This window comes from Oculina patagonica, chromosome 12, assembly GCF_052425735.1.
Source record: "Oculina patagonica isolate OP01 chromosome 12, crgOcupat, whole genome shotgun sequence".
Lineage (NCBI taxonomy): Eukaryota > Metazoa > Cnidaria > Anthozoa > Scleractinia > Oculinidae > Oculina > Oculina patagonica.
In genome coordinates, this window is record NC_135769.1 from 19,753,806 (window position 1) to 19,777,486 (window position 23,681).

Here is a 23,681-nt window from a genome sequence, read left to right on the forward strand (position 1 = left end):
TTGAGAGTTAACAAGGATGTGGTTTGAGATTGCCCAACTTAACCGCTATTCTCCTTCCTTTTGCTTGTAAACAAGCAAAAAAAGTCGAAAAAAGAAAAGAAAAATAGAACCAAAAGAGCTTCCTAGCAATTCAATTCCCCACCCACAAGTAGCCAATATCTGGCAACTTTAAATCTTAGTGCAGCCCTGACATCACATTGCTTAAAAGGCTGTCCTTAAGTGATATTCTGAAATTCACTGGTAACAAGACAAACTAGGAATGTAACAATTTTATTCGCAGTTCAGAACATATGGCAAAGTTTACATAGCCACAAAAAACTGTTCATTCATGATATTTGAAACATTCCTTTTGATGTGAATTAGCTCAACAATATTTTGAACCCAAATAGTATGTTTAATGGTCATGACACTACATTTAACCTTCAAGTTGACAAGCTGCTACATACACTTAAAAGGACTTTCTGGATCAAGTAGAGAGTGCCTTTACAACGTACACATTCTATGAATTGGAATCTATTAGTTCTTACTGCCCTTCATTCTTAAATGCAGTATTCTTTAATTGTGCTGCAACAAATTTGAGCAATATTATTGTTTTTTGTGCACAAAGGAAAATGCTATAAACCTATAAAGAAGCCTTCCATTTTACTGATTCAATTGTTACACCAACAGCAGATATATTCTGAATAATTTAATGGACATTTTAGGGTTCTCAACAAGAGACAGAGGCCAGCAAAGTTTGCTGGTTTCTCTGTCCATCCATCCGTCTGTCTGTCTGTCCGTCTGTCTCTGTCTTTCTTTGGGTTCACAAGTTTTGTCATCTACTCTGACTAACACTTAATTGAAAACCCTGTTTTTATATTAATAAAAACATTAATTTCATTTTTTATGCAATACATAATTCTTGTGTTTTAAATTGGATAATGTAATAATTTGCTAGAATTTTAAGCTTTTGCCCACACTCTTTTGAACCAAAGAGAAACTGTTTCAATGAAAAAACTATTGATTGCTGTTGTACAGTTACAAAAAAAGTAGGGTTTACTTAGCTTTTTTAATGAATTTCCGTAAATGCTAACTGTCAATGCTTTTGTGGAAACAAGCATTAAGTTACCTTAGGAACATTTATATTAAGAAATTTTTTAAGTTGTGCTGTAACACAATGGCATTTTTTTAGTGATGCATTTAAAATCTAAATTTCATTCATTAGGTCAATGAAGGCCTGAAACATTCAGATTAGTAAACTAAACAATTTTAAACTATAATTTTCAGCTCTGAAAAGACCACTTAGAGACCTCTATCAATATTATCTACACAACAACCATACATATTCAAGTAGATTCTCCCAAGTTGCACTATAATAAAATAGTACATAGCAAAGGGAGAATCTTTATCTTGGTCCAGGAGCTGAAACGATTTGGTGAGGATTAGTTTTAATTGTTTTTTTTTTTAGAAAGTGTTCTTATTTATAATAAGTTTTAGCTTGCTGTTTTCAAAAATATTGCCATTTAATCTTGCAGCATTCCTGTCAGAGTATTAAATCATCCAGCAATTTAGTACTCCCATAGAGTGCTTTTTCCAAGCTCTTTTCCCGTGGCACTGAATGATCCATTCTGATGGCCCTGTATGTAGCATCCATTAGCTGCTTTTATGGCCAATCTGTTGTACTTTGGTAGTTCAATGCTGAACTCATGAGCCCCTTTTTCATCAGACAACACAATGTTATTCTTATCGTCAGCGTGCCAGAACTTACCATTGTCGGTACTGATCTTGTACATGCCATTCTTGCATGTCACATTGAAGACATGGTATTTAGCATAATTACTCTCAATTCGATCTGTTCCAGCTTTGACACCAACAAAGCCATGCTCACCACGGAGTACCAACATTGGTCTGTTGACAAGCTCTGGAGTGTGAAACCCTCGTTCTGTATCAATTTCGTCACTGCCTTCAATGAGATGGCCGTTGTCCTTGCCTGTGATGTACTTGCCTGTAGGGGCTTTGAAGACGATCTGTTTACCATGCCATTCAAACCCAAACCAGCAGTTAGGCCCTGGTTTATCAGCTGAGCAGGTCACACCAGAGTCGCCCAGGATCCAATACTTGCCGTTGGTTCCACGTATTGCCACCTTGTCACTGGTCTTGTCAAATTCCACCTGGAAAATCTCTGTGTCTTCCATTTCCATACGGCGACTAAGGATCACATCCATACCTAACAGGGAAAGGAACAAGGGGTATGTGTAAATGCAACTTTAATCTTATCTTGTCATGATTATTATAGGACTAAAGGGGTCTTCCAAAAATAATTGTTTGAAATCAATAGTGTTGACTGGTCAGGCAGGCTAATCATGAGTTTAACCCTTTTAAAGCCCCAAGATTGACCAACATAAAATTTTTCCTTGCAATTTCCAATATTTAATCATGAGAAAAGGTTATGAGAATAACTAAAATGATCACTAAAGGGAAATTGTTTGATCTTTTACTAAATTCTCCCAACTGAAACTATAAGAACATGTATGAAGATCAGTCGGGAGAATTTGTATAAAATAAATGTAGAGGGTAGCTCAACACCCTTGGAACGACAAATCGACCACCAAAGGGAAATTGCTTTGATCTTTTATAAAATTCTCCCAACTGAAACTATAAGAAAATGTATGAAGATCAGTCGGGAGAATTTGTTTAAAATTTATGCAGAGGGCAGCTCATCACCCTAGGAGCCGGGGCGGGGCTCTTAAAGACTGTTACAGTAAAATCCCAATTTCTAAAACCCTTAGTTTCTGAAAACTCCTGATTTCTCAAACCAGACTTTTTTTCCTTGGATGGTACGTCTCTGTAATTTTACCCCCATTTTCTTGAACCTCCCAACTTCTTATAGCAATTTTTGTTTCCCTCCTCTCAATTTTTTGCTCTCTCCACATCCCCCTAAGATTTGATGTACCTTGCATTCACTGAAAGGAAGCAACTTCCAAGAAAACTATCACGAAAGAAAACTGATCCTTTGCCAAAACTTCTTAATTATAAAAGAATAATTTCCAAACTCTGTTTTACATTGTATTAAAATGTTTTCATGTTTTGCGGTTATTTATTAATTATAACCATTCTTGAATGAAAATTGTGGATCATATTTACAACTGACAATGCCTTGCTAGTTCTGAATGAACTGTTTAACCATGATCAAATTTCATCAAGCTGCCACAATGTTATGATAAAACAATGTGGTTTTACCAAAACTCCTAGCTTTAAGCACTGACCACACATTACAAAGATAACAAACATTTCTTACACTCTTATCAAAGTCGGAACTTACACTAGATTGCAGTTTAATTTTTGTCTGCTGATTTACTTATAATGTAAATCAGTGGTTCTATTTATATACCCCAAGACACTTTTCAGTATAAACCTTATCATGCATTATCATAAACAAAAAAAGACATAATTATTTAATGTACGGCTTAGTGATTGGTTAAGAGCTTTAGATTTATCCTGCCCGCATCCTCTATTGCCTTTTAAGGTAACGAAATTGCGTGGAATTCAGCAAGACACTTGCAGTACCCAAGGGGCCAAAAAAATACACACAATCACCCTTTCCTCGGGCTAATTAATTTGCATTTAAAATTGTCATCGCTCGCGTTTTATCACGTTATTTTATCGAAATTCGTATGTGAAGTTTAATTTTCAATTCTTTAGTGTCGTCGCTTTTTGCCGGTTTGACAGTCGAGTGCTCTTGAGAAATGTTTCGCGCAGATTTAAATGTGGTTGAAAACGACTACAATTCTTGTTATAATATCAATGTAAAGCAGGAATGTAAAAAAATAATAATAAAAAAACTACATAAAATTCGAGTTCGACCCTGAACGAGTGAAGGTTTCCTTTTGAAGACAATGTGGCAAAGGAATAATAGTAAATTTCAGACATCAAAAGTGTGCGCAGCAAAATTGATCGCTGAAAATGTGGAAGCCATTTGAGTGAACGATGCATGTTCGATCGCGCGCGACGTCTGTTCGTAATTGAAATTGAAAAGAGATTCCGTGATCAATTTACTGATGATCGAACGCTTGATCAATATCATTTATTGGCGCTATGGTCATCAGCTGATTCCTTTGTGCACGGAAATGCTTGTGAAGTTTGCAACAAATCGCCCATGCCCTGTTTTAATCCGCGGAAGGACCGTGTTTCCGCACAAAGTTATAATTATTGCTTTTCATCTTTATTCACGGATGAACGATCTGAGGTCTTAAAATCCTGTCAAATTATTGTGTACACAGTTGCTTCAATGGCGCCGCGTGGAAACCCAGTAGGAAACCTAATCTTTTTGGTTCTTTTTGTCTTCGATCTTGACCCAATTTTGTCCGGGTGATATTCGTTTACCGAGTGAAGCTTGCTATAAGAGTGTTCGCTATTATGTCTTAATTCTTTATTCGTAAACTAGCGTTCCCTTTGTTCTTCGCGATTCGCGACCCTGCACGTGTTTAAGTTTATCGATCGTAAATCCATTTATCTTCGCCTTTCAATTCAGCCTCCACAACAAACAAATAGAGGGCTCAACACAAAGCATCTTCAGACCTGTTGATTTATCAGCAAACATGGGCAAATTTGCATTTTAGTGAATGAAATACGCGATCCACGTTGTTACTATCGATGAGTCACCGAGATGGGTAAAAGTTTCGTGTTTGTACAATAAATAAAGTGAGTTTAGTCTTAGGAATAAATCAAAACAACCGCGTATTGTACATACGTACCTTGATGAATCGACAGCCGTCGGTCTCTTTGCCCGATGAATGAAACCTGCGGTGGGCTATCTTGAATAATAAACAGCTCGTCTTTACCGACGGTGGTGTTCTTGCCGGCCTGAATTTTACCCGTTCCCACAGCCGCGAGATAATTGCCTTTGTCCGTCCTGAAGGCCACCTCCCCCTCGTGGAACTCGATGGTAAAGAGACTCTTCTTGGCGGGGTCTTCGTGAAGCGAGCCGTCGCTATTCAGGTACATTTTGTTGCACGTCACAAACGCGTACTTTCCTTGGCTTTCGTCGAACTCCAGCGTTAACATCGCGTCCGCTCCCCACGGGATGATCTCAGTAGCGGTTATGGTCTCAGTTTTGGTGTCGAGATGCGCGTAGCGTGTTCTTCTACAGCTCATAACGTTGACTTGCGGATGCATGGCGAGCTGAATAGACCAGAGCTCTGAGTCGCTTGGTTTGGCCACGCATTTGAGCAGATCACTTGATCCGCCAAAGTAAGCGCCGTGCACACTCTTTATGGCCCATTTTCCGCAGGCTTGCGTCTCGACTGTGAACTTCGTTTCCTCGCTGCGTTCTTCTTCTTCGCACTTCACGTTGCCTTTCTTATCCGCGGACAGGTATCGTTTCAAGTGACTCCTGAAGTAACAGATTTGACTGCCCTCGTCCTGCTCCAGGGTCCACATTTGCTTCTTCTTCATCGAAGTTCCGTCCACGTTCAGCTTGAACCCGAACGTCTCGAGCGTGAGGTACTTCTTAGTAGCGTGGTTTATAAGCCCGAGATTCCATGTAAACGTCTTGGGAGCCATGATTTTCACGCACGGGATCGACTTCGATTTGAGAAATCTTAAACGGCGGCGAGTAACGGTGTGCGATTATTCAACCGTATGCACGGAGCGACGAAAATCAGCGAGCGATCAAAAAACGCGCCCGAGCAAGAGAGAAGGCGTGTAATGACCAGCAGCTATTGTAAATGTGTAGCTATGTGAACTAAATGTGCGGCCAGGCCTGCAGGAAATAAGACGGGGTGACGCCCTCTCGCTGCGTGGCTTGTCATTGTAATAAAGCCATTTGTCTCACGTTTGTCATGCATCATTAATTCTGACAGCATGTGGTCGGCGGTATTCTAGTCAGCTGATCCTGCTTTCACTGAACAAAACTGCGGTCGGTTTGTTTTCATTCTAAAATTGCTGCCTTTCGATCCTTTAAACCCGTGGTCGCGACTTCAAAAATCCTCGCAAATCGTTTTGGCTTCCGTTGTCCGGCCAACGCCCGTTTTATTTTCGTTTTCATCAGAACACGCACACAGGGACAGTCAAGAGACAACGAACCAGACGTTGTTGTTGAGTGCTGCTTACTGCCGACAGATGGCTTTGTCAATTACTTATCCAATGAACCATGACAGGTCTTGAATTATAGCCATCAAAAGTCACGAACTGCTAATTCGAAAATATAACTTATGTGGCTCGTTACTGCGTTATCTTAATTGTGCGCCCGGGGCAACATTACCTACTCTTTGTTTATCTCAGTTCGTTAACAATAGGTTTCATCCTTTCCCTTTTTTTACATAATTTGCGATAGAAGTCGCCGACACCTGCCTTTCTCTACTTTTTTATTTTTATTTTCCACCAAATTTGTGTAAAACCGCGTACTCAAATAGTATTTTATCATTCTAATCTAATATCAGTTGCACTCTCTTGTACGATTCTTAAATCGCAGCTCTCCTCAAATCAGATACAGTATGGTAATCTTTCGGTCCTCTTGCGGTCTGGAAGGATGTTTGTTTTCAAAACACCAGTCGACATTTTCCTTTTTACCTCAAAAGGAAATGTTTTTGCTCGAATTCCGAGAATCTCGCCAGTGTGGTTAATCCCTGGAAGGGACCCTGGATTAAAAGGATAGCTCGGAGGCTGAGGGTATCACAGCATGCTGTTTTGACTGGTTTGTGTAACACTGTCGATCGAAGCTTCGTTACACATTGTTTTTGTTAAAAACTTCCTTCGTTAGATACCTCTATTTTTAATAGCCAATCATGTTTTGTCCCGTTTGCGAGCCTTTGTTTGTTGTTCACACATTTGAACCATCTTTTTATTGCTGTTTATTAACATTTACACAGGTTGTCAAGTTTGTCATCGAGTTGAATTGGCAACCGTGCGGTTTTGGTTCTATGGTAACATGGCGACTTGTTAGTGACCTCACTTCATTCTCTTTGTCTGAACATCCGTGCTTTGTGTATGCCAGACTTCAAAAGCGAAAGGGAAACACCACGATACTGAAACCACATGCAATATCAGTGAATGCTTTACTGCGGTTTCTGCGAACAAAACAATTTTTTGCTCAGGAATTTTGTGGTTTCCCATTCTGACTGCTGATAGCGTTTTTTTTTTCAGCTCGCTTCATCTCTGAAATACCTAGTTTATTCTCTCTTATCTGTTTTAGATTTCTTATTAATAATCAAAAAGTTTAGTTGCTAAGACCATGCTTAGACCAGAAGAGCTAAATTGTTTTTAATTTAACTTTTAATTTGGGTTTCATAAGATCCATTTAAGCCGTGCACCTGTTTTGCTTTAATAATAGCACTGCCGGGCAGAGAAAGAGGGGCTGTCTCCTTCAGACTTTTTATCACAGAACCTGGACTCGTTAATAGCTGTTTTGTAAAGAACAGCGACGAAGCCACTTTAAAAAAGCCTTGCCAATACAGAACTTTTTCTTACGATATTTTTGTTCAGAATAGAGTACATTCTACTAGTAAATTGCAAAACGTTTTTTACAGTAACGCTCTTTTCAAAAAATTTTTTTTCCTTTTTTTTATCCCCAAACTATAAAAAAAGGGGGTGTTTGTAAAAGATAGCAAAAAATTATTTACTTCAAACTGGGAACAATGCCATTCTGGAAGGCCTTGACAGTAGATTCAGCTAATATGTGTTTATAGTGGTTTTTTTTTGGGGGCTAAAAAATAAAGAAGGTAGCATGTACCAATAATGAATCGATTATAGACTGATCCGGCTCGTCCTTCGAACTTGTCACAACGTGACAAGCCATTTTTAAGACGAAGTAATTCCCTAATCCTTAACAGAATGGCTCTATCAGCCATATCAAAAGGAGACGATAGTTTTTATGCGAGGGAGGAAAAGTTGGTTAGTTTGTACAGCTGAAGACTCGCCCACGCGGGTAAAAATGTCGGTCAATTTTGATGTTAAAACCGATTCATAAAGTTGCCATATAACAGTGACAAAAACGCGGTAATATAAAATCATGTTATGACACTCTACACGCCGACTAACAAAGAGGTTTTTGTAGAACAATTTAATAATTCTACTGAAAAACCGAAAGGTTCTCCATATTAAGTATTGGATCACCTTTTCAGCGTCAGCAGTAATCAATTTATTTTTTTTCCGCAGTATATCAACAAAATGTCAAACCTGGAGGTTACCAAGGGCGAAATTGTTTTGATCTAGAATAAAATTCTCAATATCCTGGCTGGGGTTAAGTATAAAACAAAGTTGGCTTTAGATAAGAGTGAGACTATAAATCCTCTTTCAGGGTCGGTTGATTTTATTTTGTGAGCAAATATGTATCTAAAACGCGCGCCTTTTTTAGCCATGGAAGATTTCTTCACAGGGCTTCACAGGCGCCACCTTTCCCTTTGTACAGAAAGCGGCGACTGAGCATACCTACCTCGTAAATTGATTGCTTTTTATTGTGGTACACTAGTTCTTAGGCGTTTTTTAAGTGCCATTGTTTGGTTTACCAACTGCTCATTCAAGACCATTCAAGGGAGGTTTGGGTGAACACGTAATCCCCAATTCCGGTCTTTCTCATGGAGCTAAGTAATTCCCTTGCTAGTTTTTTGACTGAAAATCTGACCTATCTAGACGTTTCCTTCTGTTATCTGAAGTGTTTATTTTGAAGGTTAGGCATCGCTGTTTATTCAGAGCCTTCCTCACGGTATCCACTATGCATATTGTTATGACAAATCACTTGTGACAACGTGAACGCCTTTCCTCAGACCGGTCTGAATTGGAATTTCTGTACTTCAATTACGGTTTTATACCGCAGCCCTTTCTGGTAGAAAGACGAGAAATACAAAAAATGCAATACAGCCCAAAAGCGGAGGCGGGAAACTTTGTATCTCAAGCTTGTTTTCCAAACCGTACGTAAAACCGCACCATAGTCGGATTCCCTTTACCAGCCGGCCTCACCGTGTGTGTAGTCAGGGAGAGGGGGAGGGGGAAGGGTTGTCTCCTTCGCACCCGCTTTTTGGGATGTCAGGAAAACAGCTGCGAAGGAGACTGGGGGTGAGAGGGTTTGGAATGCGGCGCCACGATTATTGAAGAAAAGGGAATCTCTTTGTTGCGGAGTAACAAATTCAAAGACAGAGCCGATGTGTACCTTGGAGAATTTTTAATAACGTATATAATTTGATTGACGATTTTTTAACAAGTGACAAAATGAACTCAAATTCAGGCGCGTATGGGTTGGTGTGTGGTCATTCTTTTTTCCCCCGCCTAATCCAACTTGAGCAAGACGAGGAAGAGAGTTAAGAGCCAGGATCCGATTATTCATAAGTCGATTAACACTAAGTTGACCATAGTTTTTATTTTTCGTATTTCCAAGCAAGTTTATTCACGTGACTGCAGTTCCACGTGAGATAGCTCATAGCTCAAAATGTTGGGCAAAATAAGATAGATGAGTATAATGATTGTCGATAACTAACAAACCTGAATAATTTTAATAAAGGCGCTTATCTTCTAAGTGAATAAGCTTAACCAGACTTTAGACGACCGCACCCTGAGCTTAAAAAAGGTTTCGAAATAGAGCTGTTTGAAATGTCAGTAAATACAGGCTTCTTATCTCAGTTCAATTCAATAAGTGTCCACAGATGGTAACATTAGCACACGTGTTTCATGTGGTACCTTTTTTTATCTCAAGGTCACAGATATTGTCTTGGTTCAGTTCTCTTGGACATTCATTATCCCTTCAGTCACGATACATTCTATTTCTAGCTTATATATAAGTGTAAAACTCTTGTAATATTGTTAGCTTGCACGTTTGCCTCCAGTGGCCTATTCCCGACCTATTTAACGGGTTAATAAGCACAAACAGAAGAAATTGCATTAGTTGTAATTACTGTCTTCTCGATGGAAAGTTGCGTCTCGTCACCTCAGCGAGTCATGGTCATTTGCACGTATAAAAGAGTGCACGCAATGTGCGCGCAATGTCTCTAAATTGGGCTGCGTGCAAGCACTTCACTATGGAATGGTAAATATAAATTTCTACCTTCCACACAATCACGAGTAAAATACACACTACGATAAACCGCTAAAATGAAACGAACTTGGGTTGTCCATGTAGAATGCACGAAAGATAGTCGATATACTGCGAGAGTGATAAGTTGACGACCAAGGACTGGTTACCCTCAAATAAGTTGGAGAAGGTTGGCATTGTAAAGTTTGATGAATCAACCGTTCGGTGGGTCTGTTAAAGTTATTTTGAAAGGTCCTTTCAAATACTTAAATGACAGTTTTTCCTACCCTTTTCTATCCTCCATCCGTTTCAAGCGGAGCCTCCCCGTATTGTCCACTATTCGCGCCAGTCCTAGCGTGAGTATAAATAAGAGCGCTGCATCTCATTTCGGCCCAGTTCGCGTGAGAATCCGGGCTGTCGGTAGGCGAGACCTGTTGTTTATTTCTTTCGCGCCTGCTTCCTTATGCTACGGTGCTTTTTTATTTCCCACCCTCCCTTACCCTTTCCATTTTCGCTTCCAACTCACTAAAGCGCGGTCGCATATCTCCATCTCTAATTAGAGAGCGTGAAAGGGACTGTAGCGAAGGCTATAGGGCGGAGAGAACCCCCGGGCCTGCAGGTATTGTTGTCACAATAGTCCGGCACTATTGGATGGAGTGGATGCAAAGTTTATATAAAATTTATCTTACTTCATTATGAAACATTTTCATTTTCATCTTCCGTTGCTCTACCGACTATAAAGATATACGAAGCAGGCAAGACTGGAACAGGTGGTTGGGTAATGCATTCTAGCAATTTTATTTACCAGTATGTCATTTCTTTCATCCATACTACGAGTGCTGTGTGGCTTCGTCGTTAATCACTTCTTTCTGTTGCGCATATGTGCATATTTGCCATCACTTCTGGCGACTCACCTGAGTTAAACTTTATGCCTGTGCGCTGGACTCTTTTGATAGTCGAGGAATAAGGACAATGCATGAACTCAAAACGAAAGTCGATTAACTACAAAAAATAGGCTTGTCGCATGTGAAGGGGCAGCTCAAAATTAGTATCTTTAGTAAATTTGACTCGTTCTTGAATTAAATTGATCACGGCACTTAATCGGGTTTGAAAATGGACAAAATCACCGGCACAGAAACATCTCTATTTCTGAAAGTGTATCCAACCCAAACCACAAAGTACAAAGCCCTATCACATGCTCGGATGCTCTAAAATTTCCCCTTAGTCGACTGCAAAAACATAAGCGACAGGATTAGTTTAAATCGCCAAACTGGGAATTGCGCTTCAAAATTAAAAACGTAAGCCGTGACTTGGGGAGCAAATTTGAATTTTTAAACACGATTCCCAGTTTGGCGATTTGAACTAAGCCTGTCACAAAATTCTCACAGTTTTTTTATAATGATAATGATAATGCATTTTATAGCGCATTTTCCATATTCATATTTTCAAATGCGCTTTACACATACTGTAAGATACAATTGTAAAGGTCAGACCACAACACCGGGAGCTTCGTGCCCTACTCTTTACGAATAGTGTGTGGGCTCTTTAACGTGTCCTGTTAGAAGACTGAAGATACAGGAGACGGGACCTACGGTTTATCGTCCTTTGTCTATGGGACAATTATTTCCCCATTAGCTTAGAAACAGATTTATTCGGAAAAAATAAAAACCGAAACTTGGAAACTTGCTTGAGCAAATTTGGATAATTGAAAGTTGAAAGTGGCGCCGAGAATACTGTCAATCAGTATTGAATCATTGCGCCGCAATTTCGCCGAAACATTGCAGAGTTCACATCAAAAAACATCCGGTTCGACTGAAACATTCAAAGGACTCGTTCCCAGGCCACTTTTCTCGTCTGAAAGTTTGTTTACTTCCTTCATCAAAACTCGATTCGTTCAGTCAAAGAATGAGCATTCACGATGCCCCTGCTGAAGATTGCAAGGAACCAGCCCTCGTTTACGACGGTTAGAGACATGATCCAACATGAAATTGACACGGACGTTGAAAGCATCCGTTTTCGAAATGTCTTCTCGAACAACATAAAGGGTAATAAGGAAAACACTTTGAGGTGGAAAACATGGTACGATTTTGCACGAAGAGCGGCTGTTGTCATGCGTCTGCATATGCTTGAAGCCACTGGCATGCTACAACACTGTGGACAAACGGGTAAAGCTCCACAGCAACACCTGACAGATTTGGAGGAATTTGGAAACCGCTTCAATGTGACGGCAGACAAAAGTGAAGCAGAGGAGATCACGAAGCAGTTTGACGAGATTTTCCTTCCTGTACTGCTGAAGCAATATTTTGAAACGTTGGAGCTTTTCCATACATTGCCATACGGTCCCCTTGATGGACCAATTTTGCACATGATCGATTTCCCAAACAACCAAAGGTACGAAATCAATGCGCATCTCACAGTGACCTTGATGGACGAGTCAGAACAGGGATTGGTCGTCACAGCAAGGCCATTCGTATCTGTCTTGAAAAGTACCTTCCATCTCAGGCCAAACGGTGATCATCCTAATTATGATATGCTTAGGATGTATTTCGAGGAACACGAACAAGAGGCGGAATTTTTAAACGAAGAATTCGGACAGTTGAATATCCCAAGTGATGGAGAAGGAGGTGACTGAGATTATTGGTGAGCAACCCGCACGAGAAGAATCATGGACTTACCAAGCTGCCTCTCGACGGCTGAAGAAGATTGTAGATTCAAAGGGTAGTTTAATGTATCGGAGAACTAAGCTTCACGTTTGCTACTTCTTTGCCTGTCAAGTTGTTAAATGATGACTTTGTCTGTTGGTGAAAAGGATAAAAATTATACGGAAGCACGTGCTAGGTGAAAAGTCCGTTGGCAGGAACGAAACGCTGCGCCAGACTAGCCACGAACATTTGTAATTCACGTGCTAAGTGACCTAAGTATGTACTTGCTTGATTTGTATAATTTGCTCAGTTTAAAAAACTTTGGTAATGACTCTGTGAGGGAAAATATGAAAGCTCGGTTCAAGTTTTAATAGTAATAGATTTGGTAATTGTGAGATTTATTGTTTGTGAGAACGATATGAAAGTTTCGTCACTTCCGGGTGTTTGTTGGTCGAGTGGATCGAGATTGACTTTTACTGATTTTAATAATCTTCTTTCTCAACATTCTAATTATTAAAAAATCTCAGCGGTTCTTTTTTTTTGAGAACGTTTTCGATTGTGAGTATTTATATTTTAGGGTTGTGTTTGTTGATGTAGTCTTAAAACAGTCACATGTGACACAACGAAATACAGTAGGTGTGTCTTTGCAAAGTTTCACGTGTGATGTAAGTTTGAGGGACAGTAAAAAACTATTTTGAGACATCTTAGTTTCAGATCGGAAGCCGAAGGAAATATACTTTGTGTAAACCAATCGATTTAAGATTATATATCAGGAAATGTGCCTTATACAATTTACATTTGAAAAAGCGACTTTCATTTTTGGAAATCCATTGCATCTCGACCCCTTCGGTGCTTTCGTTTGCCACCATGTGACAGTTTTCCTTGCAAGCGTGGAGATTGTCAGACCATTGTTTTGTAATAGCCGAGTCTTAATTCTATTCATTGAAATCATGCGATTTCGAAACTAGAACAGTTATATTCTCGGACAAAGTTAGCGTGACAAGGTACTTCTTTTAAAATTTATTTAAGCGAGTTGACGTTCCTAACCTTAGTATAAGAAGGCCAGACTAAAAGTCTGTTGACTTTAAGAAGTTTTTTTCCAAAATAAAGCGCAAATTATAAATGCAACACAACTTTATAAACAGGTATTTCCAGCATAACTTTATTAAACTTAAACACTTTGTTACACTCCAGGATAAGACTTCGCTCAGCCCCAAAATATATGTAGACCTCTTCTAACAGAAGTGCACATGCACAACCTGTTTAAATAGACTTTGCAAAGTTAATATTTTATTTATTTATTTATTTCATTATGAAAAATTTTAACAAGTCGATATCTTTATTAAGATGCGTCATCTTTCTTTTAATAACGGCAAGACAATTTTATTCCAACTTGCATCCCATCGAGTCCTTTGAAAACTTGCCAGGTTTTCTCTGTAACTTGTGAGTAGCGGCTTGCTTACGGGAAAGCCACGAAAGAGTTTCTGAAAAAGAAAAAGAGAAATAACAAAAGGTAATCAGATGAGAAAGACACGATCCAAATCATCTAACAACATTTCCCTCAAAATTTTCGTTCTTTACTCTATGAAACATTTTTCTCATCAAATAAGACTCATTAAAAATAGCACTCATTATTCGCGATGGAATCTCATTGAGTACAACCAATGTCACAAGGAATACGGACTTTTTTGCTGACCTGTGTGTAGTTCAGGATATATACACACCTGTCAAGTGTTATCAAGTGCATGAGATAACGTCTTGACAGGAACAGACAACCCTTATTTGTGCACCTTACCTTTAGTTGCTGAGCTAGCTCTTTGCTGTCATGGAATATCAACCCATTTTCTTCATGTTTGACCAACTCATGCAAGCTAAAGTAATGATGAAATTGTTACATGTAGGTTAAATCTTTATATCAGTGTTGTAAATGGTCTAAAAATGCTACTAAGAACTTTTCTTTCCGAGGCACCCTCGCTACAATCGTCTTTCATTCATGACTGCAAGTCAACCAGCAGTAATTTGGTTGGTCCTTGACAGTCAGCATCACACTAAAGCCTTATAAGAAGCTGTTCATAGCTTGATATGAACAGCCTCCCCCTTTGCAGGACCCCCCTTATGTACACGTAGATATAGACGGGAATGATCTTACTAATCAGGGCACACTTATTTACCACCGTGACGCTAAATACTCTTTACCAAGCATCTGTTTATTTTGCTTAACACGAAAAGTGAAACTAAGAAGATTGCAACTTCCCTGAAAGGGATCCTTATCCATCACAAGTTGTAGTGTTTGTAATATGTAACCACAGTATGCTATCTACAGTACTGCTTACTTTGACTGTAGGCAAGAAACGGAATGATCGTGCAATAATGTATACAGTCAACTCTCTCTAGAATGGACACCTTCGGGACTGGCTCAGTCCAACTGCCTGTTTTATAGGGAGTTTAAGTTACAGTAAAATGACTGAAAAACGGCAGGGGTGGGACCAACAGCAGGTGTCTATCTTATGGAGATGTCCGATTTACAGAGGTGTCCGTTAAGAGAGAGTTAACTGTAACACTGCTGAGAATCACTAAAATTAAATATAAAAGTTAGTTACTTACCATTCAAAGTGTATAGCACACACTGGTAAGCCACAGCCAAACATGTCTACCACCTGACAAACAAAACAATCATCTTTATTATAGATACCACTGTAGACAAGTGTTGATCAAAGAATGAAGAAACTAAAGTAACATTAAAGATTGCTGACTGATGTACTGCCTAACCTTCATGGGCAAATCAAGTCCTGATGACGACTTGTGAAGACACACACCAAGGTCTGCTGAACCTGAAGGTACCGATAAATGCAATGTTAATAGTTTATTTTTGGGATATTACAGTAACGGTTGTCATATTTTAAAGCAATAATACTGTTACAAGAAGATCTGGTTGTAGCACATACAATCTGTACTGCACCTTTCAATGACAAATGAACTCTGCTCAATATCAACGGTTACGTTTTTCACTGCCATCAATCACCTAAGCTCAAGAAACAGAAGTTTACTTCAACTGGTTCAAAAAGTCACGTCTGTCAGATGTGACTGGCAGATTTCGATCCATTTTGTGTTTCTGTCAAGGTTTGGTGGCTGTTCGTTTATTATGATTGACGGCAGCAAAAATCAATCGTAAATGTCCTGAAACAGTTAAATTCTGTTTGGTTCGCCCACCAGACTTGAAAGAATTAAGTGCCCAATCTGCAAGAGGTATCGCAGTATCCAAGTTTCAGCAAGTTTAAGCTATAATACTTACCAAGTAGTCTTGGGTAATCTTCTGGCTCTAGCCATGGGGTGCAGATTTTTACATGTTTGAAGTTCTTTTTACTGATGATTGTTTGATAATACTCCTTCAATGGTCCCTTGCCTAGAAAATCAATGCAGAAACAGAGTTTTGCATTCAGCCCTTTATTCATTTTTTAACAGAAAATTCAGTTATCTGATTTGTCTTGTGCTTATCCTTTTACTCACCAGTTATTGCACAAACTACTGAGGGAAGGGATTCTTGGTCCTTAATGATAAATTTCTCATAAGCTGTTTCAAAAGCAAACAAAAAAATAATAATTGGTATTAATTAAAAACATGTACCAAACCCCATAAAAAGAGCTTTGTAGCTGTAGTTTAAAGTTTAGTCTTTTTGGTTTCTAGAAATCGAAAGGACAACATCCTCAACCTGCAATGCATGGGAAGCTAGTTCATCACAAGATTTCCCTAACATTTTGTTTAGAAAAATAATGTGTTTTTTTTTTACTTATCTCAAAACAGATCAAGAGCTTTGCAAGTTCTTGCCTCTTACCTTCAAGAGCATCCAGTAGGATGGAGAAGTCTTCATCTTCTGCAAATATTAAAACAAATATGTATGATAAGACAATTCATTCGAATAATTATTTTAACATCAACTTGTTTGAATGTGTAGCATTTTTCAGCTGCCAGTACAAGTACATGTAAGTAAACAACATGTAAATTACGAAAAATATAGAATAAGCCACTGTATTTGGCAAAAATAAGCCACTGTATTTGTAATCAGTTTAAAATTCCCACCTGGTGGAAAGTTGTCATATTTCAACTCAGCTCAGCTAGAAGAGAGTGTGAGACTTGAACTCAACTTACATATAGATTTTTTGTCATTGCCCTCGGGTACCTAATACGGGCATAAATGCTATGAAGCTAAGTGTTGGTATTAAGGTACAAAATGCATACAGAGGACTATATCATTAAATGTGGTTTTCATCGCATTAAATATAGGCACATAAAATGTGTATTAAACAAATTTTGGATCAAGCTGTCACAGACAGGTTTCAGAACTCAACATTTCTGAAAACAAGAAAAATGTTGAATAGATTTCACCAAACCCATAAAACAGTTTCAAGATCAATGAAACTGTATCAAAACATTTTTTCCAATTTTACCTGTCCAGCTTGTACTGCTGACTAGAAGAGCAGACCTATGTTGTTTATGAAGAATTCTTCCATCATTTAGCTGAAGTGTAAATGCTGTCATAGAATCAACATCTTTCTTGTATTCTGATGGACTAAGGAGAACAAACATGTTACACATTATACAATAAAATTAATGTACACCTCTTTTCTTTATAATCATGCATGACAGTTAGAAATATATACATTGTTACCTTTCTGTTGCAGCAAAAACTTCATATTCTTTGGAAAGTTTTTGAAAAAGCTGGAAAGTAATGGCAAAAACGTGTCGGTTGAAGTCATGGTGTAAGTGGTGCACCTCAATAATGTCTAGTTATTTATACATTGATGGACATGACATTGAAGTGCACTGGTTTGTAAATGACATAATGCTGGCATAAATTTGTTAGAAAACATGCCAATGTAGCAGCAGCAAAAACAATCAAAACAATCAAATATAAAATTATTAAAAACAACAAATAAGTTGAACACAAAACTGAAATTTCCTTTTAAAATTGTATTGCAGACTGCTATCTGGATGTTATATTCAGATACATAAGTGTAACAAAAAGGATAAAGGCTAAAAAGGGTACCAGGTACTTGTCTTAATGCATTTGCGTTAAGAGAGGCAGTGAGAATAAAGTTTCCTTATTCCCTACATCTTCTTTTTAGTCAATAAAGTACAACTTCTCACTGTTAATTGAGTTTGGCTGGCTGGCTGGCTGAAGAAATACAATGTACATGGCTTTTTTGTGTTTACATAACTGAGTGCAGACACCTTGACTTTGCTGGGAGAACTTGACAGTCTTTGTTTCAACTCTGCCTGCAGCTTGGGTTTGTACAAACTCACTGTCATGAATGTTTGTGTTGGGCTAATAAAAATTACTGTACACATGTACGTGCATATTCTCTAGCTTACATTCCAAACAAAATAACAATATTTAATATTTATATGGCACCAATGTGACTGACCTTGTGTTGTATAGAAATATCCATTTCATAAAACCGTGACGGAGGCCTGTCATACAGTGTGTGTGCCCTAAACACAAATCGGACACACTCTAGTCCTTGAATAAAAAAAATCATACTATTCCACTGGGATATAATCTGACTGTGTAAATCAAAAATTCTTGCAGTTCTATTATAAACTATTGGAAGTGTGGGTCACTCTTATATGAACTGTTTGTGTTCCAAACCATCATTTACTTTCTACTCTGACTAGCATCACTACCTTAGGTCACTGAGCACATTTTAATTTTGTTTTGTTGTACTGTACATATTTTCTTCCATTTCCTTGTTGTTAAAATTAATATTATAATTTAATTGGTGCAAGATTTGTTAGAATAATAATCTATAATAACTTCTGTTATCTTAAACTACAGTAGGGCTGTAAATTATGTAGTATTCTCCATGGTAAAAATTGACAGCAGCACTCCAAAGAATTGTAATAAATGATATGCTAGCCAGTCACCATGATAAGATCATGTCATGCTTACTTGGTTCACAGACAGTATTACAACCCAAAACTGACAACTGACTGTTCAAGTGACTGATTCTATACATCGTTGGATACTGCATGTGTAAAACACTATGTGCTAACCTTATTCCCCAGTGTTCCCACAAATCTTTTTGCATTGCTTCAGTGACACACAGATTTCTTGATGACATGCCACCAAAAAAGAATTCATACCTAAAAACAAAAAAATGTCACCAATATAATAAACAAATGCCATTGTAAAGTGAGGTAAGCTTAGTGAACCATTAGGCTGGCCTGAGCTTTACTGGTAATCATAGCATGAGGTAAATCTAGGAGTTTTTCTTCTCCCCCTCAATGGGATGCTAGTCCATTGCAGGGTAACCCCCAACAAAATGGTAAATATTTCTGGTGCCCATTCATACACCTGGGTGGAGAGAAGCACTATGAAAGTAAAGTGTCCTGCACAAGAACACAATGCAGTGACCTCAGTCAGGGCTCGACCCTGGACAGCGCAATATGGAGTCCGGTGTGCTAACCATTAAGCCACCATACCTCCCCCCCCCCCCCCCCATGCATACTGTACTCAGTTTTATTCTGTTACACATCATGAAGATCAGATATTTACCATTTAGCTATCTTCACCAGTGGATGCTGAACATTTTTCACTCCAAGGGCCAGTATAGTGAACCCATAATTGTGCCAGTCTATAACAAATTTGCTGCCACACAGCAGACTTACGAACCAGGCTGCTGCCAAGGATGGAATAGCTGGAGGATTCTGTTATATTAAGTAAAAAAAATATGGTAGACCTAAACTTTTAATTACATGTATGGTTTGACAGTAAATGATGCCAGCAGTGGCATACTGTTCATGCATGCAGGCTCATTCAGTTAAATTTTACTTACACCCAACTGTCCCCTTGGAGCAACAACAACAACTTAATTTATTTTTACCCTAAATTAAATTAAATTTACAAAACTAGGAAGAATAAAATAAAATGAGTACATGGCTACCCCAAATGACCACCATCGGCTAATTAGAAACTGGGCAGCCATCCTTAGTGTTTACATCAGTAATTTTAAAAGAGGTCAGGTACTTAGGACTTCACCACTAACATACAACTAAGGGTGCGTTTCTTTGGGAAAATCCAAAATTGGATCATTGATCTCAGATCACACGGATACTTTGCTCCCAAAGAAACGAAGAATCGAAAAACGGATTTTTTGCCATGACAACCCCGTAAACACAGAACATAAAACTGATCAGCACAAATTTATTTTTCGTCGAATGTATCCTAACTAAAATAATTAAAGCATAAAAAATCTTTTACAAAAACCACACGTCGAAGTAGATCTTCTTTAGCGTTAAGCACAATGTGGCGAGAAAGCATCTGAGAGCGAAGAATGATTGCGAAATGATCAGTGCAAATTTCACTCGTGACAATTTCAAAAGGATACAACTTCCGTAGGCACACAGTGCCGGCTGTTCTAGAAAACCTGTATCTCGTTTAAAATGATACTACATACCTATCTGAAGCTACCGTTTCCTTTTATCGTGAAATATTTTTGTATTTTGATCAAAATAACCGCCTAAAACTTTCCGTATGGCAGTGTTTACAAAGAGCGAACCTGTATTTTCACAGCAAAGACCGCTGGGCCAAGGTACTTTTTTCAAATCCTTTCCCAAAGAAACGCACGGATCATGAATCCTAAAAATCCGGATTCAGATATGATCTGATGTATCCACTCGAAGTGTGGATTCTTCAGATCATTGATCCAAGATTAATCCATTTTCGGATATAGGTAAAGAAACGCAAAATCCGTTTTTGGATCAAGAATCCGGATTTGGATTTTTCCCAAAGAAACGCACCCTTACAAATAAACATGCACAAGTTTGAGGTGGCAATGGTCAAGGTACAGTAAGCTCAATAAGTATTATGTGCAGTCTTGAAACAAGTTTTCAGTTCAGGCAAAATTTAATGGCAACCAAATTTGTTGATTTTGTGTTTCAAAGCTTGATATTTGTATTGAGCCCTAAACTCTAACATGTATAAATTTATAGAATCTATTGGCAAGTCTTGGTTGCAGCCGCCAATGAACAAGTAGTTACATTCCCATTACCAGTATTAGGAGGATACCAGCACTCAAAATAAGCACACATATAGGTGTAGTCCTAAAACAGTTGGTTTTTTTTTAATGCAACAGGTAACAGCACTAGTACAACTAGTACTAACTAGTGCAACATTTAAAGTTGCATATGGTTGCTAAGCAATGTTACCACTAAGAGGCTGTCAATTACCTGAACTAATATGTGTGTACATCCTGATCCACAGCGAAGAAGCGTTACAAAGAGCTGAAGAAACTGGATAATTGCTTTTGTAACATAAAACAGTAGCCTTGGCAAACCTATAATGAAGAGGATAGAAAGTTTAGAAAAGCATTAAACAAAACAAGTGTTCAGCCATCTCCTCACCCTAACACCACTCTTGGGGGGTCAATCGACATTACTTCAGATGATCGATATGAAATCTTTAAAATTCAGTTCCAATTCAAAGAATATTGGAAAAACCCCAAATAAACAAATCCCCCACTGCTACATGATCAATACACAAACATCTCAAAACTATAGTGCCACACCTACAATGTATTAAGCACTATTAGTTTCATTTGTCATATTAAAGCTTTATGAAGTATGATGGTCAGTTGAACATCTTTCTTCTTTAATCAAGGGAACTTGATAGGAATCAATAACAGTTACTCTTTTTTTCCAACTGGCAGTTTTAGTTTATATAATTTATAGCCATTTCAGAAGTTAGCCCTAAATTCAAATTTTTCCCAAGAAACCATGGCCTGGTAGTGGGTCCTAGTACCCACCTGTGTGGTCTCTGAGTCATGGAAAAGGCAGTTGAATGTCCATAAAATAATGATACTTTCCTTGAGTAGCCATAATTATACACACACTACATTATTCTGTAACCTCCAATAACAGGGCACTTCTTGTCAGTAAGTGGTCCTAAGCTAAAAGTGATCTGCTTATGGGAGGATCCCGAAAATAATTAACTTCTTACCTCTAAAGAATTCTGGAAATTCTGGTAACGTTTTTATTGTGACTTTATCACTGTCTGCTAATTCCTTGATGGGATTGGAGCCTGAATAATAAAATTCACCTTTATTACTAAACTGAGATTTCACTACAACAAAGATTGTGCTCATGAGATAAATGGCACTTCAAATGCCAGTTAGAGGTACCCTTGTATGTTGCCCCCCAAAATTCTTTACTGGTGAAGTGCACTATAGTGACCCTGTGGCATCTCTCTCATTGGGGAAATGATAGGACCAACCCAAACACTACATACTTTTCTGTAGTACTGTATCATCAAAATTGAACTTTTTTTTAGCTTGAATCACATACATCCAGTCTCTCTTGGTGATAAAGGAAGTGAGGTCCCAAAAGAGAGATGCCTCTTTTCCAAAAGTTATCGGGTGTGATAATAAAAACATATAATTTTCAGGAAAAAAATCTGAATGCCAACTGCAGACTGCACACTGAACACCAATAATGATCCCAAAGGGTGGGTCCGGATAATCAGCGAGCCATGCGAGCCATTCCGGTTAGCCTAAATAGCACATTGGTTAGCCTAAATGGCACTCTGGTTAGACTACAGTTAGGTAGCTTGCAGTTAGCATTTCAGAGCTGCAAATAACAGTCAGTCATTGGACATTGGTCGACCAAAATTTGCTCATGTCCGACTAAATCCCAAGTGTGAGACAAAATTTTTTGATTGTAGATCATTTTACGGCAGCAATGAATAAAATTCAACCTTTTGTTTTTGGTGATGTCTGGCCAAAATTTTGTTTTGTCTGACCAAGATAGTGTGTTAGTAGGACATAATTTATGTCCTTTCAAGTGAAAAAAAATTATTTGCAGCCCTGGCCTTTTATTTGGATTAGGGATTTCTGGCTTGCGTGCCTCGTGAGTCATGCGAGCCATGCGAGTTATTCAGGTTAGCCTAAATAACACATCGGTTAGCCTACATATCACTCCGTTTAGCCTAAATAGTACTCTGGTTAGCCTACAGTTAGTTTAGGTAGCTTGCGCGGTTAGCCTTTTATTTGGGATTTCTGGCTCGCTCGCATATTATCCTAACTCCCAAAGGGTTAAAAGGCCAAGGTTTGGTGTTGAGCAGTTGGTGTTCTGCAAAATATCCCTGTTTCTCAGGGCGGTAACCAGACCATTGCCATGGACGAGGCAAGATCTTGCTAGGGGTTTCTGGGGGCAGGCCCTTCAGAAAATTTTGACATCTAGAAGCTCTGAAACACTTTCAGAGACAATTTTTGAGGAATTTCCTGATAAAAATCAATCTTGTTTAACTAGGGATTATTTTCCCAACAAAACATACTGGTATATAGTTCTTAGTTTTGGGTAAACATCTAGACAAGGCAAGTACCTCGGTACAGCCCTGTTTCTTACACCAGGTCCTATGTGGGAGAGCACAGACCCCCCACCCCCCCCCCCCTTCAAGAAAAAAGTAAAAAAAAAATATCCTTGCAAAAATTTCACCGCCCCCCCCCCTCCCCCCCCAAAAAAAAAAAAAAAAAAAAAATCACCGACAGCTCCAATTTCTTTTGCACCTCTCCGTCCCTTTTGAACTGGAGTGTAGACCTCCACCCTTGGAATGTACCATCGCTACCCCCACCCCACCAAAGAACTTTAATGGCCAATATCATGTAGCATACATGTACCTCCAAATCCCACCAGATCCACATAATACCCCGCCTTTGCACAGGATAGTGCATGATACTGCATACGAGGACTTCTACCAACGTCTCCAAGTACTAGGATACAAATCCTTGGTTTAGAAAGATTCTTTCGCCCTCTCAGCCAATACACTACAAGGACTACCACGATTACAAGTCCTGTAAACACCGTCGCCAAATACATCTCAAATAAACTTTTCGATAGGTCGATCTTGAGCGTGTAAACAGAACAAAGGTTTCTGGGTTGATCAATAAATATTGCTGTCCTATTATTGTTTTTAGAGGGTCAAAAATTGCCCTACATCACCATATAAATATTGCCAACTTTCTCCAACAAAATCACATGAACACGAGCTACTTTGGTCAGCAGAAACT

At 38.6% G+C, this 23,681-nt stretch overlaps 2 protein-coding genes and 1 long non-coding RNA gene across 3 annotated transcripts; 1 reads left to right on the forward strand and 2 right to left on the reverse strand.

Moving 5' to 3' along the window:
- Nucleotides 1-254: 254 nt before the first annotated feature.
- On the reverse strand, nucleotides 255-5,723 carry LOC144633967 (fascin-like). Its single transcript, XM_078492901.1, has 2 exons — nucleotides 4,734-5,723; nucleotides 255-2,206 (listed from the first exon to the last, which is right to left on the reverse strand). The coding sequence occupies exons 1-2, from the start codon at nucleotides 5,539-5,541 to the stop codon at nucleotides 1,548-1,550; spliced, it is 1,467 nt and encodes a 488-aa protein (XP_078349027.1). The 5' UTR covers nucleotides 5,542-5,723; the 3' UTR covers nucleotides 255-1,547.
- On the forward strand, nucleotides 2,087-18,421 carry LOC144634002 (uncharacterized). The gene is made up of 3 exons (XR_013567138.1): nucleotides 2,087-2,228; nucleotides 15,310-15,458; nucleotides 16,423-18,421. It is a non-coding gene; the product is annotated as an uncharacterized LOC144634002 (long non-coding RNA).
- Nucleotides 13,824-23,641, reverse strand: LOC144633968 (chitobiosyldiphosphodolichol beta-mannosyltransferase-like). Its single transcript, XM_078492903.1, has 15 exons — nucleotides 23,292-23,641; nucleotides 21,617-21,697; nucleotides 20,848-20,954; nucleotides 19,175-19,326; nucleotides 18,673-18,762; nucleotides 18,045-18,111; nucleotides 17,288-17,337; nucleotides 17,067-17,188; nucleotides 16,454-16,492; nucleotides 16,129-16,191; nucleotides 15,914-16,024; nucleotides 15,391-15,452; nucleotides 15,226-15,278; nucleotides 14,417-14,492; nucleotides 13,824-14,105 (listed from the first exon to the last, which is right to left on the reverse strand). Exons 1-15 carry the CDS (start codon nucleotides 23,488-23,490, stop codon nucleotides 13,974-13,976), a joined length of 1,404 nt encoding a protein of 467 aa, XP_078349029.1. The 5' UTR covers nucleotides 23,491-23,641; the 3' UTR covers nucleotides 13,824-13,973.
- Between the last annotated feature and the right edge of the window lie 40 nt (nucleotides 23,642-23,681).